This window comes from Jaculus jaculus, chromosome 9 (assembly GCF_020740685.1).
Source record: "Jaculus jaculus isolate mJacJac1 chromosome 9, mJacJac1.mat.Y.cur, whole genome shotgun sequence".
NCBI classification, from domain to species: domain Eukaryota; kingdom Metazoa; phylum Chordata; class Mammalia; order Rodentia; family Dipodidae; genus Jaculus; species Jaculus jaculus.
The window spans coordinates 1,812,915-1,839,756 of record NC_059110.1 but is presented as its reverse complement, the minus strand read 5'-3'; the positions used below and the strand labels follow the sequence as shown (position 1 = coordinate 1,839,756).

General features: G+C 48.2%; 2 protein-coding genes across 2 annotated transcripts; one reads left to right on the top strand and one right to left on the bottom strand.

Annotated features, from left to right (window-relative positions):
* Positions 1 to 100: 100 nt before the first annotated feature.
* LOC101601486 (centromere protein J) lies at positions 101 to 21,664 on the bottom strand (the record flags this gene model as incomplete). Its single annotated transcript, XM_045158409.1, has 10 exons — positions 101 to 290; positions 1,061 to 1,178; positions 5,759 to 5,843; positions 7,664 to 7,804; positions 12,420 to 12,509; positions 14,054 to 14,145; positions 14,779 to 14,981; positions 15,482 to 15,630; positions 19,515 to 19,730; positions 21,611 to 21,664. Coding segments are annotated over 10 exons (1,338 nt in total), but the record flags the coding sequence as incomplete, so codon positions are not given.
* Positions 21,665 to 21,667: 3 nt separating this feature from the next.
* Gpr31 (G protein-coupled receptor 31) lies at positions 21,668 to 24,636 on the top strand (the record flags this gene model as incomplete). Its single annotated transcript, XM_045158408.1, has 3 exons — positions 21,668 to 21,731; positions 24,051 to 24,265; positions 24,418 to 24,636. Coding segments are annotated over 3 exons (498 nt in total), but the record flags the coding sequence as incomplete, so codon positions are not given.
* Between the last annotated feature and the right edge of the window lie 2,206 nt (positions 24,637 to 26,842).

Here is a 26,842-nt window from a genome sequence, read left to right as displayed (position 1 = left end):
AAGATCATCTGAGGCAGCACATAGATTCTTAATTTTTGTCTATGTTTTAGCAAAAGTTGGAGATGGAGGGTAGCGGCCAGTGTTTAGACTGAGGGAGGCTCTACTTCCAGTCCAGAATGATGTTTCCAGTCTCATCTTTGACCCTGACCCTCCCCGAGGCATACTTGGTTTCCTGGCAGCCATTGCAGTACACAGTCTTGGAGGTGCCATCGGGGAATTCCCTTCTCTTGAATTGAGCCGTGTGGATTTCTTTCTGCCCGTTGCTGAATATGATGGTTTTGTCACCATTCCTGGTAGAGGAGAAATGCTTTGGTAAGAGTCTCCATGCTAAAGCCAACTTTGTGACTATGGAGCAAGTGTGGACAGGTGACACTAGGATGTAATCAGATTCCCCATTCCGACCTGGGGAAAGAGGATACACAGAACTTCTTCCTGGCTCACATAGTGCTTCCTGGTTCATGCAGAGAGTGCAGGAAATGTACCCAGGACTCAGCACACCCAAGAAGGCACAGGATGGCCAAGCATGGGTTCCTGGGAATAAGGGGGATGGCCTGGGAGCACCAGGCCTGAGCTCACAACCAGAGGTGGGGTACGCGGATTCAACAGGGTTTCTCGTTGAGTACCATGAGCTCAGTGGACAGTGTCCCTTGGGTAGTGTGGACTTTGTTGATAAACAACAGGGAGCTGGAACAGTGCTAGACCAGAGAAAGAAGTGTAACCTAACAGTGGTGACACAATCCAAGAACTGTCATTTGTTGATTTTGACACCAACTAACCTGACCTGCCTGATGATGTAACCTAACCTATGGGCCGTCACCGTCCCTGAAGCCTATCACACAGTGTCCTTCTGGGGCACTGCCCTTGAAAGACAGTGTTTAAGTTCATGTTCTCTATAAAGGGATTCAAATTAAGATCACAGGACAAAAGTCCTAGGCCCAATAACATTATTTTCTATTTTTATATTTCAATAAGTACTTAAATGCAAATGACTTTAACTAAATTACTGAGGATAAAACAAAACCCCGGGGATGTCTCAGATCATCATCTGACATGGCCTGACCTTTTCACAGTTACAGTTGTCCCGTCAGGAAAAGTGGTCTCCTCACACCCATCCTTGAGCCGCTTTACTGTTCCATCTGGAAATATGGTTTCTTTGGAGCCGTTGGGGTAGAATTTTTCTGCAGAATAATTTTTTAAGAGCATGGGTTACCCTGGTAAGTTCAGGAATACAGGTATGTTTCAAGTATTGCATGGAACATACTTTTAACAACTATTTGCTGTGTGATATGTAGATTTAAATGAAAAATTTGAACATTTGTGTGTGAAATATGGCAACTGTATTCATAACAAAAGTTCAAAGACTTTAATATCACATGGAAACCACTGAGAGGGGTCATCATGGGTACACCTGCCATGTTCCACCACTCAACCAGAACACCACAGCACACATACCCATCATTTCACATCAGTAAATACATATTTCTAAACTATGACATTTCTATGTCGCCTAACTGTCAAATATATTTCATGGTGATTAACTTTACCATAATGTGCATGTTTCCCCCTAAAATTCATGTGTTGAAACTTACACCCCAAGGTGCTAGTATTAGGAGGTGGAACCATGGGTTGGTGATTAAATCTTGAAGGAGGACTCTCAGACAGAGACTGCTGCCCTTATAAGGTGGGGCCTGCAGATCACCCTGGCCTCTCCACCATATGGGAAGGCACTTATGTGAACCAGGAAACACTTATGTGAACCAGGAAGCACTACACGAATCAGGAAATACTACATGAACCAGGAAGCACTATGTGAACCAGGAAGCACTTATGTGAACCAGGAAGTTCTATGTGAACCAGGAAGCAGACTTTACCAGACATGGTCTTAGCTCATGCATATCCATTCTCCAGAACTATAAGAGAAAAATGAATGGAATATTAAGAACAATCTACACATTTTTTTTTGAAGCAGGATCTCTCACTCTAGCCCAGGTTGACCTGGAACTCATTCTATAGCCCAGGCTGACTTGGAACTCACTCTGTGATCCTCCTACCTCAGCTTCCCAAGTGCTGGGATTACAGGTGTGAGTCATCATGCCTGGATTTTTTTAAAAATTATTTTTTAGAGAGTAAACTAGTTAGTATTGGCATCCCAGGGCCTCTTGCCACTGTAAACAAATGCCAGATATATACGTAGCACTGTGTTTACATGGGTACTAGGGAATTGAGCCCAAACCAGTAGGCTTTGCAAGCAAGTGCCTTTAACTATTGAACCATATCTCCAGCCCTCATGCCTGGATCTTGATTGACAGATTTCTGTTTGTCCTCTGCTGTCCTGAAGGTCATCCTGCCCAGTTAAGTCCCTGTTATCATTTCCAAATGTGGTTTATCTTTGCCTTTTTTGCACAGTAATGCTTACCTTTACTTCCTAATAGTATCTCTAGACTGGGTTACCAATGTCTTTGTAATTTTCAAATAGTTTTGTGTGTATGTGCACATGTGCATGCACGCGCGTATGTGTGTAAGAGAGAAAGGGGGCAGGGAGAAATTGAGAATATGAGCATACCAGGGCCCATTGCCACTGCAAATGAACTCACAATGCATGCACCACGTTGTACATGTGGCTTTACAGGGGTAGTGGGGAACTGGACCCAGGCCTGCAGGCTTTGCAAGCAACTGCCTTTAACCACTGAGCCATCCTCCCAGCCCCTCTGTCTTTGCATTCTATTATTTTTCTTCAATAACCATTTCTTTACTTTATTGATATTTTCTTCTTTTGTTTGTTTGTTTTGAGACAGGGTCTCATGTAGCTCAGGCTGGCCTCAACATCCTATGTAGACGATGACATTGAAATTCTGGTCCTCCTGTCCATACCTCCTGAATTCTGGGATTATGGGCCTGCATTACTGTACCTGACATGTGCTACAGTACCCAGTCGGAGTTCCAGTGTAGTTTCAGTTTTTCTCATTTACGTTTAAGGATTTCTAGTTGTTGTTTTCTATGAAATAGTTTCTTTTAAAGTCTTAGGACTGAGGTAAGTGCTAATTACTTCTCAGGCTTCATGTGATTTATGATGATGTATTAATTGATTTATTTGATAATATGAACATGTCAGGCTAGAAGATCTCTGGGTAACTATTTGATTATACCCCTTAGGATTTGTCGCCATTTATTATTACTACAACTCAGTTCTAAATATTTTTTAGCTTTACTATAGCTCTTTCTTTCCTTTTGTATTAGTTTTGAAATTGCCAAATTTCGTGTGTGTGCATGTCTGTGTGTGTGTGTGTGTGTGTGAGAGTGTGTGTGTGTGTGTGTGTGAGTGTGTTTGTGTTTGTGGGGGCCACAGGTTGATGTCAGGTGTCTTCCTCATTGCTCCACCTTCTTTTTTTAAATATTTTTATTTATTTATTTGAGAGCGACAGACAGAGAAAGAGGCAGATAGAGAGAAGGAGAGAGAATGGGCGCGCCAGGGCCTCCAGCCACTGCAAACGAATTCCAGATGCGTGCGCCCCCTTGTGCATCTGGCTAACGTGGGTCCTGGGGAGTTGAGCCTCGAACCGGGGTCCTCAGGCTTCACAGGCAAGCACTTAACTGCTAAGCCATCTCTCCAGCCCTCCACCTTCGTTTTTTAAGTCAGGGTCTCTCACTGAATCTGGAGCTCACTTATTTGGCTAGACTAGCTGGGAAGCAAGCCCCATGGGTCTTCCTGTCTCTGCCTCCTCAGCAGTGGGGTTATAGGCATGTGCCACTGCATTAGCACCCAGCAAACCAGAGGGAGAAACCGCCAGGGATGGCGCATTACCAATCTAAGGGCTATGGATTTTCCATACACCTAAGCACAGCTCATTCAGAACAGAATAAAGGAAGTGCCAGGCACGTGGGATAGACTGAATGGAATCCCTCTTCAAATTCAGAGTTTGGTCTTGACCACTGGGACCTGGGAATGTAACCTACTGGGAGATGAGGGCTTGCCGACTTGTCAGCTAAGGTGAGTTCACGCTGGGACAGGCAGACTCTGATCCAGCATGCTGAGACACTCAGAGGGAGAAGAAGGACTAAAAAGACATTGTTGTATGTGGCTTGTCTCCCAGGGGATTAGAAAATCAGTGTCATTTCACATGTACACAGGGAGAGGGAGATTAAGAGAGATCAAGGAAATGTGGCAAAAGCTTAAAGCTGGTAAATATACTTAATAATTAATAATTTTTATTAAAAAGTTTAAGCTAAGCATTGCAGAAGGCCTAGGAATCAAAGGGCATATGTTCTTCTCAAGCATACACAGAGCCAGAGTGTTCAAAATAATGGAATTTATATATATTTTAAATATTTTATTTATGAGACAGAGAAAAAATGGGCATGCCAGGGTTTCTAGCCACTGCAAACAAACTCCAGACACAAATACCACCTTCTGCAGCTGGCTTATGTGGGTTCTGGGGAATTGAACCTGGATCTTTAGGCTTTACAGACAAGTACGTTAACTGCTAGGCAATCTCCCCAGCCCTGGAATTTATATTTTCTAAACATTTTTTATTCAATTTATTCATGAGAGAGAGAGAGAGAGAGAGAGAGCAAAGCTGACAGAGAGAGTGAAGTATGGATGTGCCAGGGCCTTCTGTCACAGCGAACAAATGCCACAGGCATGCACCACTTTGTGCCCTCTGCTTTATGTGGGTACTGGGGAATCAAATCTGGGCCATCTAGCTTTCAGGCAAGTGCCTTTAGCCACTGAACCATACCTCTAACCCCCCCCCCCCCAATGTAATTTAAAAGCAACAGGACCCATGAGGACCATGTATTCAGAATACAATGTATATACTTATTATAGATGTGATAAATTAAATCAACAAAATCCAAATAGAAGGAAAAAGATTATCAGTATCCTACAACTCATGGCATAAATATTTGATGTTTTTGTAAAGATTGTGACCTGTTTGCCCATGTCTTGTGTGGAGATCTATCTACTGGGTTTTTCTCAGCCTGGTTCATAGGCCTGGCTTGGAGCAAGCACTGCCCCTGGTCTTTACATAGGAAACCCCAGGTTCTCACACCAAACACAAGCCTGCAGTAAACTTTCCTACAGGCCCACTGATGTTGTACTGGGGGACAGTCAAGGTAACCTGTTGGGTGGGTTCAAAGACCCTCCCATTACAAATCAACCAGAGAGCTTCTGAGCTATGGATCCCCTGTGTGTTTGCCCAAGGAGCATAATGACACAGCATCCTTGACCTCTGTGCAGAGGTCACCTGTACAAAACAATGGTAACAGTGACATAAAATGAAACCATGAACTGAAGCTGTGTCACCAAGCCTGGAGACTCCCCAGTCTATCCAGGGGAGTTTGATATCTCAAAATTCAGCTAGAACTTCACAAGAAGACAACAAAGTTGGCCACACTGCAGAGACAATAACATGCTGTTTATCTGGAGCCCTTGTCCCTGGAATAGGCTAATCCAGGGCAGGAAAATGACAACACTAACCCACTCATAGGAATGTGGTTATGCTGGGGGAGGCGCTGTGGGCCTTAGTGGGCTCACAGACCCAAACCAAAGCACCAACCCTTTGTGCTTTGAAATGATTCAAGCAAAATGCTCACTATTTTTCTTTTCTTTTTTTTTCTATCAAGCAGTTTAAGCCTCTTAATTATCTGGCACTCCTTATCATGGAACTTGCCTAATGGGTGGATACTGGCTGCATCTGATAGACCCACATACACTTTCCACAACACATGCATGCAGAAGGTGTAGGGTGATGTCACTCACCTGTCCACTTGTTAGGAAACTCCACCATTTCCATACCATTAGGGTAGATCGTGTGAGTCGTCCGAGCGTCAGCATAATAGTAAATCTGTAAGTACCAGGAAGAGCTGCGTTGGTGTGTGATGGCTTTCACTTTGTGAGTCTAGATTTAATCTGGTATGTTAGTCCCATGGGTGGTGAAGGTAATAGGCTCAGTAGGTGGGAGAGGCCTGAACGAATCCATGGGAAGCTTTGCAGCCATGGGACACAGAGAGAGGAGCATGTTTGGAGCTGACATCCAGACATGAGCACAGTGGACTGTAAGTGTGGAGGAGGCTCTGGGCATGGCCTAGTTCTCAGCCCTGCTCTGTGATTTTGAAGACATTGTAACAACTCGTCCAAAAGTCAGATGCAAGTGGGAAAGCTGATTTCTGTGTCATTACACTTAGAAATCAGGATGAATAGCTGTAGGCTCCTTAGTACTTAGGAGAGTCAAAATTATAGGCATGGCATAGTTGATGAAACTACCTTCAGTGGGTCTTTCCACCCTCTGCTCTGCCATCAACACAACTGGATGATTCTGTGTGTGTGGCAGGGAGGGGTTCAGCCATGCACTGGGGTGATTAGCAGCCTCTCTTCCTCCCCACCTGCTACATGCCAGCAGCAACCCCCCACCAGCAATGACAACCAAAATGTTCCCAGATATTGCAATTGCCCAGTGGAGGGAGGGAGCAAAATTGTCTCGAGTTGAACAATAACCTTTTAATATTTCCCTATCTTCTTAGGTGCAGAAACCAAAGCTCAGCCGGGTGTGGTGGTGCACACCTTTAATCCCAGCACTAGGGAGGCAGAGATAGGAGGATTGTTGTGAGTTTGAGGGCACCCTGAGATGACAAAGTGAATTCCAGGTCAGCTGGAGCAAGAGTGAGACCCTACCTCAACCCCCCCCACCAAAAAAAAAAAGAAAGAAAAAGAAAAAAAGAAAAGAAACCAAGTCTCACAAAGATGAACTGAACTCATTTGCTCTTAGCACAGCTGACAGAGTGGTGATGGCTTCCACGGCGCGGTTCCCAGCCCAAGCTTTCTGCCGCACTTAGCCATGCGGCTTCAGGGTGTGAGCACCTCCTTCCTCAGTTGTGGGAAAACTGGGGCTGAAGAACAGTAACAACATCTGGTATACCTGCCCTCTGGCTTGTACAGGGACTGATTTTTTAGTTGGCATTCACTACTATGTTTCTGAAAAGTATTGTAGTCAGGATGTTATTTAAGATACTATGTCATTTATTTTTTGTAACCATCTTTCAAATTAGGTCTCAATAATGGACCATAAAGGATTAAAATAATTGCTAAATGAAATTCACAATTTCATACCATGCATTGGGGTGGCAATCTATGGTTTGAGATCATGAAGAATCTCACTTGCTCCAGTGCACCATGGAGGTAGAATATCCCATTAACAGAAGGGTGAAGGTTCTGCCCTTTCCTCTTCCTTCACACCCTGTGGTAGGTAGATGGTCCCCAATATATTTTGTGTTTTGTTTGTAGTTTGTATCTGCAGCCACCTGGCTGGAAGCAAGGTCACTGGGCAGATCATTAAGGTGTGGTGGTGGGTTTGAGATTTCAATCTAAAGATATGAAAAGTGTGCCTAGCTGGAGTTCCTGAAGTGTGCTGTGCTGTGTGGCTTTAGGCTTATGCTTCTCTCTGTGTGTGTTTGGTCCTGTGACAGCAAGCCAGCTTCTTCTGCCTTTACGGAACTTTCCCTGGATCTGTAAGCTTCAATAAATATCCTTTCTTCCGTAACTGTGCCTGGTCTGGAAGTTCATCTCATCAAACCTGAAGCTGTCTGCTACACATCCCATCCCCTGTATTTGTGGATAGCTGGGTTAGTTTTAATTGTAAGAGAAAACAAGTGTGTTGACTGTACGCACCACTCTTTGGTCTGGTTTGATCTTCTTCACGTCCCCGTTAAAGAACCTGATGAGGGTTGTCTTCTTGTCAGCGCTGATCTCTTTCCAGGTGCCGTTGGGGAAGGTAATGATTGTTCGGCCATCAACAAGCACTCGCTCCACCTTATGGAAACAGGAAAGTTTTGGGTAAAGATAAAGTTTGGGGTAAGGCACAGCTGTCATGGTCCCATTCTTTCTCCTTCCATTCAAAGTCACTATCTGTCCACTGCCTGCACACGCACATACACCCACACACTAATATTCTTCCAGTCCCCATCCCTGCATTTGGTTAAGAATAGTAAGGGGGGCGGGCTGGAGAGATGGCCTTGTCATTAAGGTGTTTGCCTGCAAAGCCTAAAGATCTGGGTTTAATTCCCTAGTACCCATGTAAAGTCAGATGCACAAGGTAGCAAATGCATCTGGAATTTGTTTTCAGTGGCTAGAGGCCCTGGCATGCCCACTCTCTCCCTCCTTCTCTCTCTCTCTCTCTCCAATTCACTCAAATAAACAAATACATAAAATATTTTTAAAAAAATGAATGGTAAGTGGTATGGTTGTACCTTAGTGTTAGTCTTCAGTCAGTGTGGTGGTTTGAATATAAAATGTGTCCATAGACTTGTGTGTTTGAACACTTCACCCCCCAGCTGGTGGGGCTGTTTGGGAAGGCTGTATGATCTTTGGAAGGTACTTCCTGCCTAGAGAAAGGTGTCACTGGGGGCAGGCCTTAAGGAGGTATAACTTGGCCCTGCTTGCTGTTTCCCCTCTTACTTCCTCCATGCTGATGTGAAGGTGTGACTCTAGCTTTGTGCTCCTGCCACACCCTTCCTGACATGATGGACTACCCTTGGGACTATAAGCTGAAGTAAACTTTCTTCCGAAGCTGTTTCTGCTTGGGTGTTCTGTACCATCAACAGCAAGGCTACTGATCTAGTCAATAAACGAGTCTGGAAGATTCTTGGTTATTGGATCAGAGAAGCTGGATTCCTTGGCCATGAAACTTCATGATTGTCATTTGTACATTTTTCTTTTCCCACCCATAACTCTATTGATTTCAATTAACAATTAGCAAATAGGTAACTTCATATGCATACAGCTAGGCTATAAGTTTAACAACTTGTCTTCAAATAGAAAATACTGCTCAGCACTGATGTATCTCTATCACACCTTTCAAGGCTCAGGGTCCATTGCGAGAGAGGAGGCAGAAAGAATGCAAGAGCCATGAGAGGGGTAGAACTCCTTACAATGTGCTCCTCCAGACATAAAATGGCCTGGATATCCATGACCTCACAGTGCCTGACACTACCTACACAAAACCATCATAGGAGGAGGAGAAGATGATGACATCAAAATAAAAGAGACTTTGAGAGGGGGCAGGGATATGATGGAAAGTGAAGTTTCAAAGGGGAAAGTGGGGGAAGGGAAGGAATTACCATGGGATATTGTTTACAATTATGGAAGTTGTCAATAAAAATGAAAACATAAACAATTTTGAAAAAAGAAAATACCCATCCTGTAAAGACTAGCACAAGAAAAGATACTGGCAGAAGCAATCTCAACTTAGGAGTCATGGTACCTGTGAAACATTTATGTGACAAAAAGCATTCTTATTAATTAATGGTTCCTCTAAACCTTGGACATTTAGTTCAGTCAATTGAGATAAAAGCTAATGGTTTCCTTTTTTATTTATTAATGTTTAAATGTAAGTTGTAGTATGTCCCCTCCTCCAGTCCCCATCTCTCTGTGGGGCTCTCCTCAGTAGGATTATCGGTGTTCACTGTGGGGTAATCAGGGCCTCAGTCTCTGGGGGAAGCTGCGCCTCAGGGTGTTTCTACTGGCCTAGTGGCTCTTAACATCTCCCTACCCCTGATCCACAACAGTCCCTGAGCGTTAGCGGGTGTGTTCTCAGTTAATGTTGACTTTGCTGTAGGCTGTATTTCTTTTATAATGTCACTTAAGAAATCTCCAGCTAGTTACCACACAAAACTCGACACTGTGCGCCACCTGCTGGCCAAGTGGACAGCTGTCTCATCTGAGGCTTAGACTGTGTGCAGATGAAAAGATGAATTCTTAGCCAAGTGCAAGAGCCCATACAAGGTTTGAATGGCCAATTCCCTTTCAGAAATAAAAAAGCATGCACTTTTTCTTGGTCCACACAATGAATACCAATAACCCCAACAAAGACCCTTGGCACCATTGGGGCTGAGGAGAGAAAGGGAGTCTAAGAGTACAACCTTTTTTATAAAAAAATAAAACCAGGGCTGGAGAGATGGCTTAGCGCTTAAGGCGTGTGCCTGCAAAGCCAAAGGACTTCAATTTGATTCCCCAGTACCCAAGTAAGCCAGATGCACAAGGTGGCGCATGCATCTAGAGTTCGTTTGCAGTGGCTGGAAGCCCTGGTACGCCCATTCATTCTCTCTTTCTCTCCCTCCCCCTCCCTCTCTCCCTCTCTCAAATAAATAAAAATAAAACATTATAAAAAAATAAAATCAATAAATAAAAAATGTTACAAGTTCCACACAGGGAAATCATAAAATCAGTAGCAATACTTCAGTCAATAACAAGTTGCATGTATGACAGAGGTCACAGAAGACTGCAGTGGAGCTAAGAAATTCCCTTTATCTAGTAACATGCAGCCACTGAACGTGGCGCAGTGGCCCTTGCACGTCTGTGGTGACTGGTATAAACACACCAGTTGTGCTACAAGTGCTCATGCCGTCACAGCTGATCTATCAACACGTAATGGGGCCCTTGGGGTCCAGGAAAATCCTGAGACCCCCAAACCCAAGGTTAGTTTCTAATTTTAATCAAAAAACTGAATAGAAAAAGACTGAGGACAATTATTAAATTATTATATTTATTGAGGGAAGTACAGAGCCAAGGAAAGATACCACATAGGGTTCCCACATGGAGGGCCTGGGAAAACCGTGGAACAAAAGAGAGAAAAGAAGGTTCAAAGAGCTCCTGCCATGTGGGGAGCTAGGGGGGCTAAGAGAGACCATGCAGAGAGTAAGGGCTAGGGGCCCTCCCCGTGGCCCAGCCCAGCCAAGGGAAAACTCACCCACAAATGGAAGCTCCCAAGTGATTATTTATAACTTTATGGTGATGGGCCCTACCTTCTGGCTCAGGCGAACCAGAGGGACAGCTGGTTGGCAAGGGCTAGGGACTGTCTCAGGAAGAGGCTAGCCCTGAAACCAAGTTCTGGGGCCAGAACGTGACCAACCACAATGTTTAAATCCTATGAAAGACCTCCTTCCCAGGAGGGGTCCTGGTTGTTTGTGGAAAAACAGGTCTAGGGAACCAGGCAAGACATAAGAAGTCAGATCATCTTTGATTTCTAGGAAGTGCAGACTTTGCAGTCTTTTTACCCCCCCCCCCCACTTTCAGGGATACAGTCACCCTAACTGCACCCCTTCAACTCTACACTGATAGTGATACAGACAACTATGCCACTGGCTTGAGTGTTTACTATCCTAGGCCTCCTGTCATCATTTTAGCGTCCTCCTTCTGACTGTACAGAAGGTTCAGGGCTGGAGAGAGAGCTTAGTGGTCAAGGCACTTGCCTGCAAAAGCCTATATACCCATGTTTGATTCCCCAGTAGCCATGTAAGCCAGATGCACAGGATGGTGCATGAATATCTGGAGTTCATGTGCAGTGGCTGGAGGCCCTGGCCCACTGTTCTCTCCATCTCCCCTTCAAATGAATAAATAAATATAGAAGATTCACTGTGCAGGTGGACAGAAGGTGTCAGAGAAGATGATGAGGTAAAGTAATGGGCCCCGAGAGGGAGATGGGGAGCTAGGGACCTGGGCAAGACAGGTAGATGCCCGCAAGGCCATGGAAGACTCAGTTAGAATGGGAAGCTCTTGGTCAGGGCTTTTAGCATCCACATCCTTGAGGTTCTAAAGGTTGAGAGACTGACTTGTCCAGGAAATTGTTGGACAAATCAGCCATGCCTCTATTTCTCACAGACCTTCCCACTGAGATGTTTTTTTAAAAAAAAATATTTTATTTTTACTCATTTATTTATTTGAGGGGGGGAGAGGGAGGGAGAAAGAAAGAATATGGATTCACTAGGGCCTCCAGTCACTGCAAATGAACTCCAGACGCAAACACCCCCTTGTGCCTCTGGCTAATGTGGGTCCTGAGGAATGGAACCTGGGTCTTTTGGTTTTGCAGGCAAACTCCTTAACTGCTGAGCCATCCCCCCAGCAGCACCCCCCCCCAAGATGTTCTGACATAGAAATATAGTACTTAGTAGTACTTAGGCTCAGTTTCCTTTCTCTGATCACTCCATGGGCAGCTACTCTAAAGAGGGCTTTTGAGCGAGGTGAAGAGACATCCCCTGTTCATCTGTTCTAGTGTTATTTATTTTATTTTATTTTATTTTTTTTCTGTTTGTCTGGACACAGATGCTCCTCCGCCCATCTCAGAGCTCGTGCTTCAAAACCTGGAGACCCTTGGCCTTAGAATGAAAGTGCTGGGCACAAAGGCGGGAGGAGCTAGAGCAACTAACTCTGCCATTCCCACCCCCGCTGAGTGACAGCAGCCCCTCCGGGAACAGATCCCTGGGGAGGAGGGCCTCTCCGGGAGAGGAGTGGAGGCTGGGATACCCACACGACACAGGCAATCAATCACTCCTCTCGAAGAGGGTGCTCGTTTACTGCAAGTGACTTGGTTTCTTGGCTTCTAGTTGTCAGGGAATGCCGCAGGAGAAGGCTGAACCCTGTGGAAACCTACCTTGCCACTGGGGTGTCGCTTTTCCCATGTTTCCTCCTCTGTCCTAGTATCCCCGGAGTCTGCATCTTCTTGCGAAGGTTCTGGAAGAGTCTATAGAAAGAGGGTCGCCACTGCCCCCTGTGGCCGCTATCAGAACTGCAAGAGAGCTGTCAGGGCTGGACCTGGCGATTTCCCCCTCTGTGGATAGCCACTGCCTCGTGGCGCTAAAAGGCGCAGCGTCCATGCCTGGAGGTGACCTCAGTGCTTCGGGCCAAAGGGAGCCCAGAGGAAAGCCTTCCCGCCGCCTCACCTTGCTAATGATGTGGGGAAGGGCTGCTGCCCGCTGTCGAGAACAGACTGTGGGCGAGGAGATACATTTTTTTTCCCCACGTCGTGTGTGGTTTGAAGTGATGCATATGGTGTGATGTATGCACATGTGTGTTGATGTATATGCCCCGTGAGCACACATGTGGGAACCAGAGGAGCACACCCGTGTCCTCCCCCACCACTCATGTGTGCCTTTCCTCACGCAGTCCTCTGCTGAGCCTGGAGCTGCTATTTTTGGTCAGATCAGCTGACCAGCGAGCCTCCGCAATCGTCAGGGGTCCGCCCCTCTCAGGACTGGGGTTAAGGATGTGCTGGTCCGTGTCCAGCTTCTTTTGTGGGTGCTCAGGGCAAATCATTAGTACGCAAGCGCAGTTAGACTGCACCATCACCCCAGCCCCAGGCAAGCACTTGGTGTTCCCTCACAGCCACCAATCTTTCCTTCATAAGTCACTTTACCAGTCTCCTTCTATGGAGAAAGCCATTTCATCTGGTTGCCATTTCCCGTTAAATACCGCGGGAGCAGCGGAGTGGACCACTAGCTACAGGCTGGGCTGTTTCTTCTGTGGTTGTCTTTGGTCCCTGTCATTTTCATTGAGAATTGTAAATAGACCACACAGTAAAACTTTGACTTGTAGACCTCTGAAGTCATGAAAAATAATTATTCTGCCTTTGGCTGTGGGCCAAGTTCACTTCTCTTACATCTATGGAAAACACCATTTCTGTTGGTTGGAAGGCTGCGTGGCTCAGAGGCTGAAGGGCATCCCTGCTCCCACAGCTGTCTGCGCGGTCACAACAGGGGCCCGGCGGCTGCGGAGAAGACTTGGTGGTCACAAGCACTTGCATGCCAAGTCTGCCTGCCTGGGTTCAGTTCCCCAGTACCCACATAAAGTGAGATGCACGAAGTTGCACATGTGTCTGGAGTTTGTTTGCAGCAGCAATTGGCCCTGGCTTGCCCATTTTTTTCTCTCTCCTTGCAAATAAATAATTTTTTTTTTAAAAAAAAGATGGGATATGGCTGGAGAGATGGCTCAGCAGTTAAGGCACTTGCCTGCAAAGCCTAAGGATCCTGGCTCAATTCTCCAGTACCCACATAAAGCCAGATGCATAAGTGGTGCGTGAGTCTGGAGTTCATTCCTTGCAGTGACTAGAGGCCATGGTGCTCTATCTCTCTGTCTCTTTCTCTCTCTCAAATAATAAATAAATAAATAAATATTTTAAACAGCTGGGCCCAAGAAGCAGCACTCTGCCACCATCTCCACTTGGGTCGGGCCTTCCCTTCCTCCCCAAGGGCCTGGCATGCTGCCCGAACTGAGTGAAGCCCCACTTACGAGCAGTTCCGAGGCATCGGAGGAAGAGCCCGAGACTTGAGTCTGAGGCAGCAGCTCACCTTCGGACGTGTCTGTACAGGAGGTGCACAGATCTGAGAGAGGGGAGAAGCGCGGTTTAGGGGGCCATGTGCACACACGGTAAAATATCATTACCCCAGCACACCTTCCAAATCTGATTTACATGTGACCACACAGCCTCTTTTCTCAAAAGATTACTGTACACATGTCAGTGATGGTGGGAGATGCATGAATGGTTTAGTGGATGAGTTAATCTGTACCTACTGATCAAATATGGCGGGGGCTCAGATTCACCCATGAGGAGACATCTGTTCTGAAGGAGGGGAGACAGACACAGGAAGAGAAAAATACAACCCTGGAGACAAACTGGCTCATGGGATGTGCTGGAGGAGACAAAGGTGGACGAGGAGGAGCGCTGGGCTCCTGGGGAGAGGTGGCAGCTGACAGGAGAACTACAGAGCTGAGCCTAGAGGCGGCAGAATCAGGAAAGGCCTGGTAAGGCGGGAAGGGGCCGCCGGGAAAACAGATGGTGCCCGTAGCTTCAGCTGGACTTGGAACTCTAGCAAAATCCACAGAGGCACAAGTAGGTAAGCCGAGGCCTTGCTGCAGGCCTGCGTGGGAGGCAAAGTTTCAGCAGGAGGGCCAGATGGCTGGGCTGCTGCAGTCCGCCCAGGGTCAGGGGTTGCCAGGTCTGTCAAGGGTGTTACATGAGTTCCCGGGGCAACAGAGGCCCAGCTTTGATTTGTGACAGTTCACCCTCAAAGACGTATGGAGGTGTCCGGCAGACAGGATGGTGTAGTGCTCGCCCATGCAGGAGCGTCCAAAGGGAACACTCGTGGCCTGAGCAGGAGCCAGGGCAGAGGCGATGAGAGCTCCCGGCTCCTCCAGATGAGGGGCCATGAGGGTGCAGCTGGCCTCACAGGTTGGGCCGGGTGTAAAAACACCACACAGAGGGGCGCGTACTCCAGCTCTGGCGGTGAGAAGGGTGCTCTGGGCATTTCTAATAGCTGCTGAAGGGAGGTTCTTTTCCTCCCACTGCTGGGGCTCCCAGCTCCTCCAGTTTAGGAACCCCAGCACTTCCAGGTGGCATCCCCAGAGGCAGAAAGGGCTGCACATCTGGATGGGCAGCTGGAGTTCAGAGAGAGACGGGGCAGGTGCTGGGTGTATGTTGGGGGTGGGTGGGGCCAGGTGTCGGGTAAGGCCTCGGGCCAGCAAGCAGAAAGGGAAGGGCTGAGGAGGGCCCTGGAGAGCCAGCCTGGGCTCCCCCTGCACGGGTGGTAGGAAGGGGTTTGCAAGCCAGACAACAGACAGGAGCTCACATGAGAATCAGAGAGAAAGTGGCTGGAAACTAGGGAGCTCCTGGAACTGCACTCACAGAGAGCACCCTCAGGTTCTAAAGTCCACCCCCACGGTGAAGGGCCCGCAGTCACGGGCTCCCCTGTCGCCTCACCCTTCTCCCTGGCCGTGGCGTCCAGCTCCCAGAGCGTGGTGGCAGAAGCTGGCCCTGAAAATTTTCTGTCACTGAGGTTTCGTAGAACATGGGAAGATTGGTGCATAACCTGAGTATAAAGACAGTCACAAAACTCACATGTCACTTGTTTTCTTTTTCTTTTGGATTTTTTTTGTTCAAGACAGGATCATGCTCCAGCCCATGCTGACCTGGGATTCACTCTATAGTCCCAGGCTGGCCTCAGACTCAGGTGACCCTCCTACCTCTGCCTCCCAAGTGCTGGGATTAAAGGCGTGTGCCTGGCCTACGTGTGATTTCTGCCAGTGACAACCCCAGGCCAGAGACTGGGTGCTATGCCCAGCTATGTTGGCCTCTGCATCCTTCAGTAGCTCCTCCGACTCCACCAGGAGCTCTCACTTAGTATCATGAGCTAAGGAAATCTGCTTAATGTAGAAACCCCACCTATGGAGTATGTTAAAGCAATCTGTCACATTCTACTGAGTTTCTGTTTTAGTATTCAAACATGTCTGAGGATACTTAGCTTTTAATTTACAAAAACATGTTTTTTTTTTGAGATAAGGTCTCATCCTGGCCCAAGGTGACCTGGCATTCACTCTGTAGTCCCAGGTTGGCCTCAAACTCATGGTGATCCTCCTACCTTTGCCTCCCGAGTGCTGGGATTGAAGTGTGTGTCACCATGTCAGGCTATAAACACAATTATTTTCAAAAATTTCCCCTAGCTACTTTGAGTCATATTAAGTGCTCTTATTATTAAGCAGTGCAAGTCTCCAAGGTCACCTTTCCATCACCAGACAGTCTTTCTTCTAAGGGACACAGCCTCCCAGCAGGCAGTGCACTGTGGTCCTGAAGACTTCCAGAAGGAGTTCCGCTTTCTTCTCCCTGGGTTGTTTCCTCTGAGCTAATTTCCTCCATCCTTTTGTTTGCCAGCTAAAAGTAAGTGCAGTGGTATTTTATGTCAGTGCCAATCAAATTGTCCAAAAATATTAGTTAAGATGTCCTGCCATCTATTCCACAGTCTGACATAGGGAACAGTAAGGGCACCTGCTCCTGGCATATCCTATTCCTTGTTTTCAGGCTTTTAAAAAATTAAAATAAATTAATTTATTTGCAAGCAGAGAGACAGATGGAGAGAGAGGAGACAGAGAGAGAATGGGTGTGCCAGGGTCTCTAGCCACTGCAAACAAACTCCAGATACATGTGCCCCCTCGTACATGTGGCTTACGTGGGTACTGGGAATTTGAACCTGGGTCCTTTGGTTTTGCAGGCAAGTGCCTTAATCACTAAGTCATCCCTCCAGCCCTGTTTTCTGGCTTTTGTTTCCCTGGAATTCAGGATCATTGTGGCAAAGCTCAACACCACAGTAAAATAAAGCACTTAAAAGTGAATTTGACAGAGCAGAAAGAAACAGGTTTTTATTCTTTGTGCTATTTGGAAATCAATGGCTTTCGGTTGTGGCTTAGCCATCTATTATAGTTGTATACTTGCCCGGTCACATGCCTGTGTGGTGGTTTTATTGAATAGATCGAATGGATTACAGCCTATGCTCCACTGTGGCCCTCAGACAAATGGAACAACCATGGCACCAAGGAGTACCAGGCAGAAAAACAGCAAGTTCAAAGCCACAGTGGCGAGGCAGGGACCCTGGGGGTCTTGGAGCACGACAGGCGTGACATGAAAACACCACCTTAAGCTGCACTATAAGGACAAAGCCTGGGCCAATCCTCTGAGTCCAGTCAGCCAGTGACCCTCAGAGCAGAGAGCACTGAGGAAAGCAGCCTTGACATTGGCCCACCTTCCACATGGGTGCTGGGGTGGACGCCTGGCCACACCCTCACAGGTTGTGCGGCTCCTGCAGCGTAGGCTCATCTGACATGTAGAATTTTGCAGTGAGGAACTGGGGGGCTGTCGGGATTTGGTTGCAGAAACTCTGCCCCACCCCCCGTACATCATACAAATGTGGCAAGCCACCTCCGAGGGGTCTGCATGTCTAGACAGCAGTCTTTGCCCTGGGGAAGTGGTACCATGGTTCTTGCAGCCCATATACTTTGGTATTTTGTCTTCACAAGCTTGTGAAGGAGAAATTTCTCTAAAGACCCAGCAGGAGGAGCTGGGAGCCCCGGCAGTGGGAGGAAAAGAACCTCCCTTCAGCGCTATTAGAAATGCCCAGAGCACCCTTCTCACCGCCAGACCTGGAGTATGTGCCCCTCTGTGTGGTGTTTTTACACACAGCCCATAAATTCAGGGGAAGTTTTCATGGGGGAATCTTCAGCGCTGACCCAGCTGTGCACTTCACATGGGCGCTTCCATAATGTGGTCATTTTATACTGTCCCTAAGGTCACATCTGCCCACAGCCGTGTACGGGCTTAGGCATTCAGTCCTTGTTCAAATCAGGGAGGTCTATGTGGGAGCAGACACTGCTCTTACACACAGCTGCATGAGGAAAAGAACTAAGCTGAGAGGCAGTGATGACCTCACTGTGAGAGGATGGGTTCCCAGAACTGCCGAGTGAGACCCCACCATCTCCTGGGGCACATCTCACCTGCAAGCCAGCTGGTAGTTGGGGTGGAATGCTAGAAAACACCATGAAATCTATCATAAGGCCTCCTGCCGGCCTCTCATAGTGACAGCAGCCAGCTCTGAGCCACTGAATTATAGGTTCCAATACTGACAAGAAGCTGCCATAGTATGTCTAAAGAGAGGGTGGCACCCAAGGGTCTCCTTTGTTTCAGGTGCAGATGCTCTGGACTTTTCCTGAGTGCTGGGAACAGACCTCAGGCAGTGTCTTTCAATGCCCTATATGAGCTCTGTGAGTGTGAATGTGTGTAAGTGTGTGTGAGAGTGTGTGTGTGCACATGAGTGAATGTGTGTTAGTGTGTCTGTGAATGTGTGTGAGTGTATGTGTGTGTGAGTTTGTGTTTGTGTGTGTGTGGTGCCACATCAGAAATATCTCTTAAACTATCGGCTGAGAAGTTCACTAGTACTTTTCCAGTGCTGGGACAAACACTTGACCAGAGGCAGCTCATGGAAGGAAAGGGCTGATTTCTGGCTCACAGTGTCTGGGTTTCCTGATGGGGACAGTGTGGCAGGAGCAGACAGCCATCACCGAGTCAGCAGGGAGGAAGTAGAATGAGCTGGACTGTCACCCCAAGGCCTGCCCTCAGAGTCAGGTCTTCTCCAGTGAGGAGAAGGCCAGGGGTTAAGTATGAGGCTTACTAACAAACACAGGAGGGGAACACTTTACACTCATACCACCATAAATAATAGTAAGTGCAGGCTGAAGAACTGCTAGTGCTTTTTGTAGATAATTCCACACACAGGAAGAAGAAGCTGTGCTTGCAGAGTTCATCAGCACATGTGATTTCAGTAATGCAAGCTGCTTAGACCCATAGGAATAGCCCGAGGCAAAGGCGTATATCACCAGCCATACTCACAAACCACGGCACACATCACACACCCCAGACTGGAGGTCAGGCAATGTGCCATGCAGTCAAGTCTCCAGAAAACCAACCTCTTGAGTCTGACATTCCTGCTTCATTACATACAATGTTAAGTGGCAGGTGTCCCTGCTGCTGTCCCAGAAAATGATGGCCAGAAGCACTCTGAGCTGGCTCTGGAGTCAGCCAGGATTCCACCCAAGCCCCACTGTCTCCTCATCACCACAGTGGGGTTAGTGACCGGGTCCATTCTGGCAGAGTAAGTGGGAGCATAGAGCCCCACAGTGGCCTGGTAGATCCCCAGTCAGGTGTATAAGTAAATGGTTCCATCAGAGCTCATTAGGTGTCCTCAAGTGATGCACTCTCCCTCAGTGGTTTCTAAGAGACAAGCTAGGACTCACTGTCTCTGCTGTGTTACTCACTGGGGAGGTAAAGACAGAAAGCCCTTACCATGTGTCAAGTGAGGACAGCATGCCATCCATGAAAGGGCACGCGCCCTTATGCGGCACTTTGTCAGGAACAGAAAACCCACCGTACCAGAGTTCTGGGTGCTCCTGCTGTGGGTGACGAGGCTTCAGGTTTCTTCGTGGCTTCCAGGCTCTGCTGCTCCAGAGCCCTCAGGTCCTCACGGAGCTCCTGGTTCTGCTTTGTCAAAACGTCTATCTTACTCTGGAGGTCGCTGTGAGCCTCCCACCATCGGGACACCTGCCTCCTGAGCTCTGCTCCAAGCTCACAGATCTTCTGCTGGAGATTCTGTGGTAGGACAAGAAGAGCAGACACCCTCAGGCACCCCACAGAAGCATAGTCCCCACAGCCCAGGCCTTCTGGGCTGTAGCTGGCCTCTGGGGAGAAAACAAGACTCCATCGCCCTCCGTCGCTACCTAGTGTGGTAACTGGGATTCTCCACATACCACCAGTGCCTGAAAGGCATTGTTATCTGTATTAAAACCTATTGCAAAGCAATTAATTTCTTCTGTTCAAAAATCTTTAGGTGGATGGGCAGGGCAGTGTACACCCTTAATCCCAGCTTAATCCCAGGGAGGCTGAGGTAGGAGGATTGCCATGAGTTTGAGGTAAACTGAGGGCACAAAATGAGTTCCCAGTGAGTCTGAGCTAGAGTGAGATAATGCCTAAAATAAAAAAAAACAAAAACCTTTATGTGTATGTGTGAATAATGAGTGTGTTGTGTGTGTGCATGTGTGTGCATGTGTGTGTGAGTGCATGCACATGGAGATCAAAAGATAACCTCGGGTCTGTCCCCACATTCCACCTTCCACCTTGTTTGAGGCCGGGTCTTCTGCTGACCCCTGGGGGTCCTCTCTCTCTGCCTGCTGCTGGAGCGGGGGCTGGGATGTGTGCGGCCACACCTGGCTTCACCTGGGTCTGGCCATCCGAACTCTAGCCCCCAAACTTGGATGGCAAATGCTTTATCCAACAAGCTCTCTCATTTCTCCTTAAACTGATGCTCATGGGGCAGTAAAGGTAGTTATGACCATGGGTTTAAAACATGATTCAGACCTCGTCTCCAGTCTTGGCTTCAGCCGTATCTCGCTGGGTGGCCTTGGGGAGGGCCTGATGTGCAACAAACATTGTCAACATCAAGGTCATGGGGGCCAAGTCGTGACTTCCCAGCACCTTCACAGCAAAAGCCTTGACTGAGCGGCTTCCTGGAAGCCAAGGTGTTTTAAAATTGATACACCAGGTTTCTCACGGACCTCTTCATTCCGCCAGTGGGAAGCTGTGACCTTGTTCTGAGGATAAATAGGGCCATGATAGAAGCTGCACTCCTGCCTCACCAGCCGGGGACAAGGAGTGGGGCAGGCCAAGGTCCAGGGGCTTTCATGGAAATGGCCTCTTCCCTGCCAGATTGGGGAGGGGGACGCTGGTAACAATCAGTAAGCTTGCTGGCATGAATTGAGGTGTGCAAATGTTCTGAATCTCTTTTTTCCCTTCCTTCCTTCCTCCCTTCCTTCCTTCCTTCCTTCCTTCCTTCCTTCCTTCCTTCCTTCCTTCCTTCCTCTTTCTTTCTCTCTTATTTCCATTCCTTCTTTCTCTCTTTCTTTCTTTTCTTTCTGAGGTAGAGTCTCAGTCTAGCTCAGGCTGACCTGAAATTCTCTATGGAATCTCAAGGTGACCTTGAACTCAAAGGGATCTTCCTATCTCTGAAGAAACATTCCGTTTATTTATTTATTTTTTGGTTTTTCAGGGTAGGGTCTCACTCTAATCCAGGCTGACCTGGAATTCACTATGTAGTCTCAGGGTGGCCTCTAACTCACAGTTTTCCTCCTACCTCTGCCTCCCGAGTGCTGGGATTAAAGGCATGCACCACCTCGCTTGGCATCTGAATTTCTTAAGCAAGGTCTAGAAACTTTGAGCTCTCTCCTGGAGGAGGCACCATACTCAGGTTTGTCAAATCCCTACCCTGCCTCTTATCCATCAGGAGTCACAGAGAAACAGTTTCCAACAGGAAGTAGAATGCTGATATCCCATGGGAGCCTGTCATTCACTGAGATGTTACCCTGGGGATGCCCAGATCTGGGGAAACAAATGACAACTCTGAGGGCCAGGAAACAGCATCCTACCCAGCAAGGGTCCTTCCCCCACGCGACACGCTGCTCCATATCCCATCTTACCAGCATCTCTTCCTCCCTGCCATCCTCCTTGGGCACCTGGGCAGGAACGTCCATCTCCTTAGGGTTGGCTGCAGCTCCCTGGCATGGGTGCTCTGTGTGACTCGACTCCTCGGGCTCCTTGGTCTCGAGGAGAATTGCTAGAATCCTGGGTAGGAAGAAGGCGACTCTTTGTGCACTTTACCTCTGCTCTTCCCTGTTGTCTAATGGCTTCTTGCTGTCCCACTTAGAGCTGAGCATGCCCAGCACCCTTTCACTGTACTGTTCCAACCCAATGCATGGTCTCAGCCTCTAGCTCAGCGCTGACCAAGGCCAGGCAGTCCATGTTTGCAAGTCACAGAATGGAAGTCACTCACAAGTGGGCTGCCCTCCACAGTAGATAGAGAATGCTTAGTTTACAGAGAATCAGTGTGACACCACTGCATTCCCATTGCCAGCACTGCCTTAGAGGGGAGCAGTGTCTAAAAGGGACACGGACAAGCTCTCAGCTCTTTAGTTAGCCCGCCCTGCCTAAAAAGATCTACATAAACGCAAGGGCTTGTGGCAGAATCTGAGGGCTGGAGAGCTGGAACAGACCTCTGAACTCAGACAGAACATGGAGGACAAGAGGAATAGCTTCCCAGAGAGACAGTGCTTGGACAACGACGCTCATTCTCATAAACTCAGAATGCATGTAAACAAGAAAGTTTAGACATACAGACAGGAAATCAGGCTGGGTACAAGGAGTGTTTCCTGGTGAGAGGAAGGCAAAGGGAGCCACATCAGGGATCCCACAGTCCATGCCAGCCTCAGTTGACCCCACAGTCTGTTACATAGGTGACCTGCCATCCATGGCTCCTCAGCAGCAGAACTCACATATGCTCAAACCAGCTCCCAAGCCTATCCACCAAGGGGTACCCTCCTTCAGCCATCCCATCCACCCTGGGTCACCTCACCTAGCCCAAGACGATGTCTTCTGCCAGGACATTAGTCATTTAGGCCTTATCCTGACAGCTATCCTGAGGCCCTTCATTCGCCCAGAAGCCACATACCCCATCCATTCTAAACTGCCTCCCTGTCTTAAAGGGCCACCCCCTTTTGTACACAACTTCTTAAAAAACTTTCTATTTTTTCATTTGTGTGTGTGTGTGTGTGTGTGTGTGTGTGTGTGTGTGTATTCATGCATGTACACTCTGGTGTCTTGCTTCTGCAAGCAAGCATCAGACACTTTACATGGTTGTGGGGGAATTGAACCGAGGCTTGTAGGCCTTGCAAGCAAGTGCTTTAACTGCTGAGCCATCACCCCAGGCCTAACTTTATGGTTTTATAAGAGTAAATGATAGTTAAATATTTGCAAATCTGTTGATCACATACAGTAGACTCATAAGTGTGGAAAACATCCACATGAGAACTGGAGGTACCATATTGAAAAAAATATTTTATTTATTTATTTGAGGGAAAGAGGCAGATAGAGAGAAGAAAACATATTTCTCTACAAAATATATTTAATATACAACATAGAATAAAAGATCAGTTTTTCAGCACACATTGACAAAATTTACATTTTCTTATAAAGTTAAAACAAAAAATTACAAGAAAAATGCTCTTGAGGAATAATCTCTACAGAGGCATGATATGGAGTTACATCATTTCACAAAATGCACCTCCAACCTTGTTTGCATGGTTTTTATAATGATGGCAAGAATAAGGAACCCGTGAGTCAGGGCTCAGCACTGAACCTCATCACTATTTATCGACAGTGTAATCAAATATTAGAGTAAACACAAGGAAACTGTTCCGCACAGTGTTATTCTACATTTTGGGATTCTTGGCCACACTGATCATGGGGACATGCAAAGGTCTAGCTATGTTAGGATTAGACAGTGCTACTCCCAAGAGGCCTTGAACTGCTGTAATTCCATCACCCCAAGTTCAAGTTCTACTTGAACCAGTCCTTGTTAGCCAGGGGAGTTCAAGTGTCCCGGTCTCAGGTGGGTCAGGAAAGGCCAGACATTCACTGGATGGCCCTGGTGTGAGGTGCTCCTGCCGGGGTAAAGAGCCCCCAGTGTGGGCCGAGCCAAGCGTGGCTGCAGGATCCTCCGCCCGCTCAGAGCTCCGCACTGTGGAGACTGCAGAGAGCCCCTCCATCAGCTCCACGCCACCGCAGCTGCCCCTAGGGGAGAGGAGGCAGAGTGCCCTGCTGTGGAGAGGGTTAGGGCAATGTTTGGGCTGGGGGAGCCCCTTGAGGTGCCTGCTCTGGTATGGGTCACCTGGAAACTGCTGAGGACATTGGTCAGTCCGACAGTCTGTAAGTGAACAGCCCTAAGCAGTGACGACCTGAGAGAAGAACCGCTTGGTCCTTGCTGCAGTCCACCCCTCCTCCTGCAGGACTGGGTTCAGGTGCTCCCTAGAGGGAGCCAAGCGCAGCCTGGCTCATGTTTAGTGTTCAACTGTGGGGCATGAGTGGCCCTAAACCAGTACCTGCATGAGGTGCACCCCCGACTCAGGGTCCACCTTTTGTCCCCGAAGGCAGCCAGGGTCACCTTGTGCCTTATCTGGCTTATGATGCTTGCTCTCATGCCTCACAGCCTGCTCATCCTTGAGGCTTACCAGAACTCCACCTGCTGCCCCAACCTCTGCCTCGTGGAGGAAGCCTGTGCCAGCACGCCCTGGCAGGAGGTGCTTTTCTTCCTTCAGCTCTTGCTTAGGCCTCGTCTTCTGCAATGGCAGCTGACAGAGGCTCCGTGCGCCTGACGGGTGGCCCAGGCCCTGGAGGACCTGGCACTGGTTGCCACGGCACTGCCACTCTTTGCGCTGTGCTTCCTGACCAGTGGCCTGGCTGGAGTCCTGGGGCATACCTGCCAGGGGCCCGTAGCTGCGATGCCCAGCAAGCCACAGTGCATGTCTGCAACATTGCCGGCAGCCTCACCTGCGAGCCCAGCCCTCTCCAACCCGGGCGTCACCCACTCATCCCGCAAAGCGTTCAACATCTGAGGCAGGAGGGGGCAGCTGAGTCCCCCAGCTCTGACCTCAGAAACTCCTACACCTGATGGCTCCTGACACCCTTGGCTCTGGTCCATGCAGGGACTACCTGGGATCTACTCTATGACCTCAAGACTTCAAAAGAGAGGACCTTGGGCTGCACAGCGAGAACCGAGGCACAAAGTCAGCTTGGATGTCCCTGATGCTGCGACGCTGGGTCTGCCTGGATTCTTACTGGCTGCTACTTGACCTTGCAGAGCGTCAGGCCCGAGTGCCTAGCAGAGCCCTTCTCCTCTGTACAGTTCCTGCCCCAATGGCCACTCAGAAAAAGTAGCGCTGGCTCCGTGGAGGAGGGCGAGAAGCTGAGAGCTGGTGGGCGCCCACACCATGTGCTCTCTCCCAGTTATTCACTTGCTGAGGCTTCAGTTTGCCAGGTGAAAAGCTACTTTTTTCTCACCCACCACACAGGCTGGGTTTATCTGAGGCCAAACCACCCTGAGGTTCTACAGAAGTGCCCCGCTCATTTTCACATTTTGTTTGGATAAAACTTGGCTTCATTTGGATGTTATCTGGCCTATCAAAGGTGATTCAGTAAGTTCTGTTGTTTATGACAAATATTTTCCTGTTAAACATCTCAAAATTGCCTCTGGTACTTTTAAAATTTGAATATCTGAACGCTCTCAAGATGTACTTTTCCTCTGCTTTGAGAAAAGATCCCTGACCTGTCTGCTGATCTCCCAGAGCAATGCACCCTGAAGCATGGGAGATAGCGTGAGGAGCACAGGCTGCAGGGCTGGCCAGAGCCACCCTGGGAGGCAGGGCTGCGAGGCTGTGGCCGACTTGCTCTGGAGACGTTATGTCTCAGAGTTTTAGCTGGTGCAGAGGAGGATTTGCACACTCACTTTCTTACAGCTTCATCACGGTTTCTCTGCTCACACCCAGGACAGTTCACAGCTCTGAAATGCGCAGTGATGGCTCCTGTAATGGCCATGGCTTTTCCCAGAGTGGTGGTCCCATGCTGTTCCACGTTTAGGTCAAAGATGACTGTAAGGACAGCAGAAGATGGCAAAGCTACCCGCCACTTGTAGGGCTCCATGGGAAGCCCACCTGAGACACAGGAGCGTGCTTCTCCAGTTGGTTTTGTCAGTGAAAGGGAAGACAATCTGTTAAATAAAGGCAGTAGACTATGCTGTCCCCGAGGAGCAAGAACTGTAAAGACACCACTTTGTCATTCTCTTGGGCTTTGCTTCCCGCTGAGGAGACTATCAAAGGGTGGACATGGGGCTGGGGCACATGATGAGATGAAAGTCTCATATGGATGTGTTCTGTGTGTGACTGCTTTCTTCCCTCCCACCGAGAAGAACTGTCTCCAGCTTTCTTCTAATCCTCACACATAAAGTTTTCAATGCTGCCTTAAAAGCCTACCATTTAACATAAACACCTCCCATGAACCTGTGAGAGGGGATTCTCTGTCAATCCCACTGTTGGAAGTTTAACTCCATGACCTCATAGGTGAAGTGCATGCTAGATGGGACACTGGCACCTGGCACAGGTCACTGCCGCCATCGACACTGGCAGGTCCTTCAAAGCCAGCTAACCTCAATTCCTTGAGAGGGCTTTCTGGACAGGCGTGGAGAGGTCAGGGAACGTGAACGTCTGCCTGCCCCAGATTCCCATCGTACAGGCATCTTGCCTGGGCTTTTCTGTCGCTGGCACTGTCAGCCAAGGACAGAAGCTTCCATGGTAAACAGGACACTTAGAGTCACACGATCATCACCAGCAAGCACATGGGGTCCTCAGGACCCGAACCCCACCGAAAAGATAGAAACTCACCACAGCAGATTGGGGTTTGCCCAGGGCACAGCAGGTGGAAGCACACGTTCTTGTCGGTGTTGAGTAGGTGTATCAAGAAGTGAAATGAAACTAAGGACAACTGGCGAAATAAGCAAGGGTGATGTTTTCCTGTGAACTGGATACCAGCACAAAGGGGAAGGAGATCAATGCAGAGAAAAATCAACTCCTACCAAGTCAGAGAGCCAGAGCCTCAGAGGCCCCCAACACCTCAGCACTGAAGCAGACCAAAAATGAACCCAACATGGCTCAGGGAAATCTTGCGGAAGAGGGGGCGGAAAGAATGTCAGAGTTACATGTTGGGTCATGATTTTCAGAGACATTTATCATACTAATAACTGGGGGCTAACTCCACAATGCACGACCCATTTTCAATAACAAGGAGGGTCTAATGGGAGGGGGTAGATCACAGATGAGTCTAAA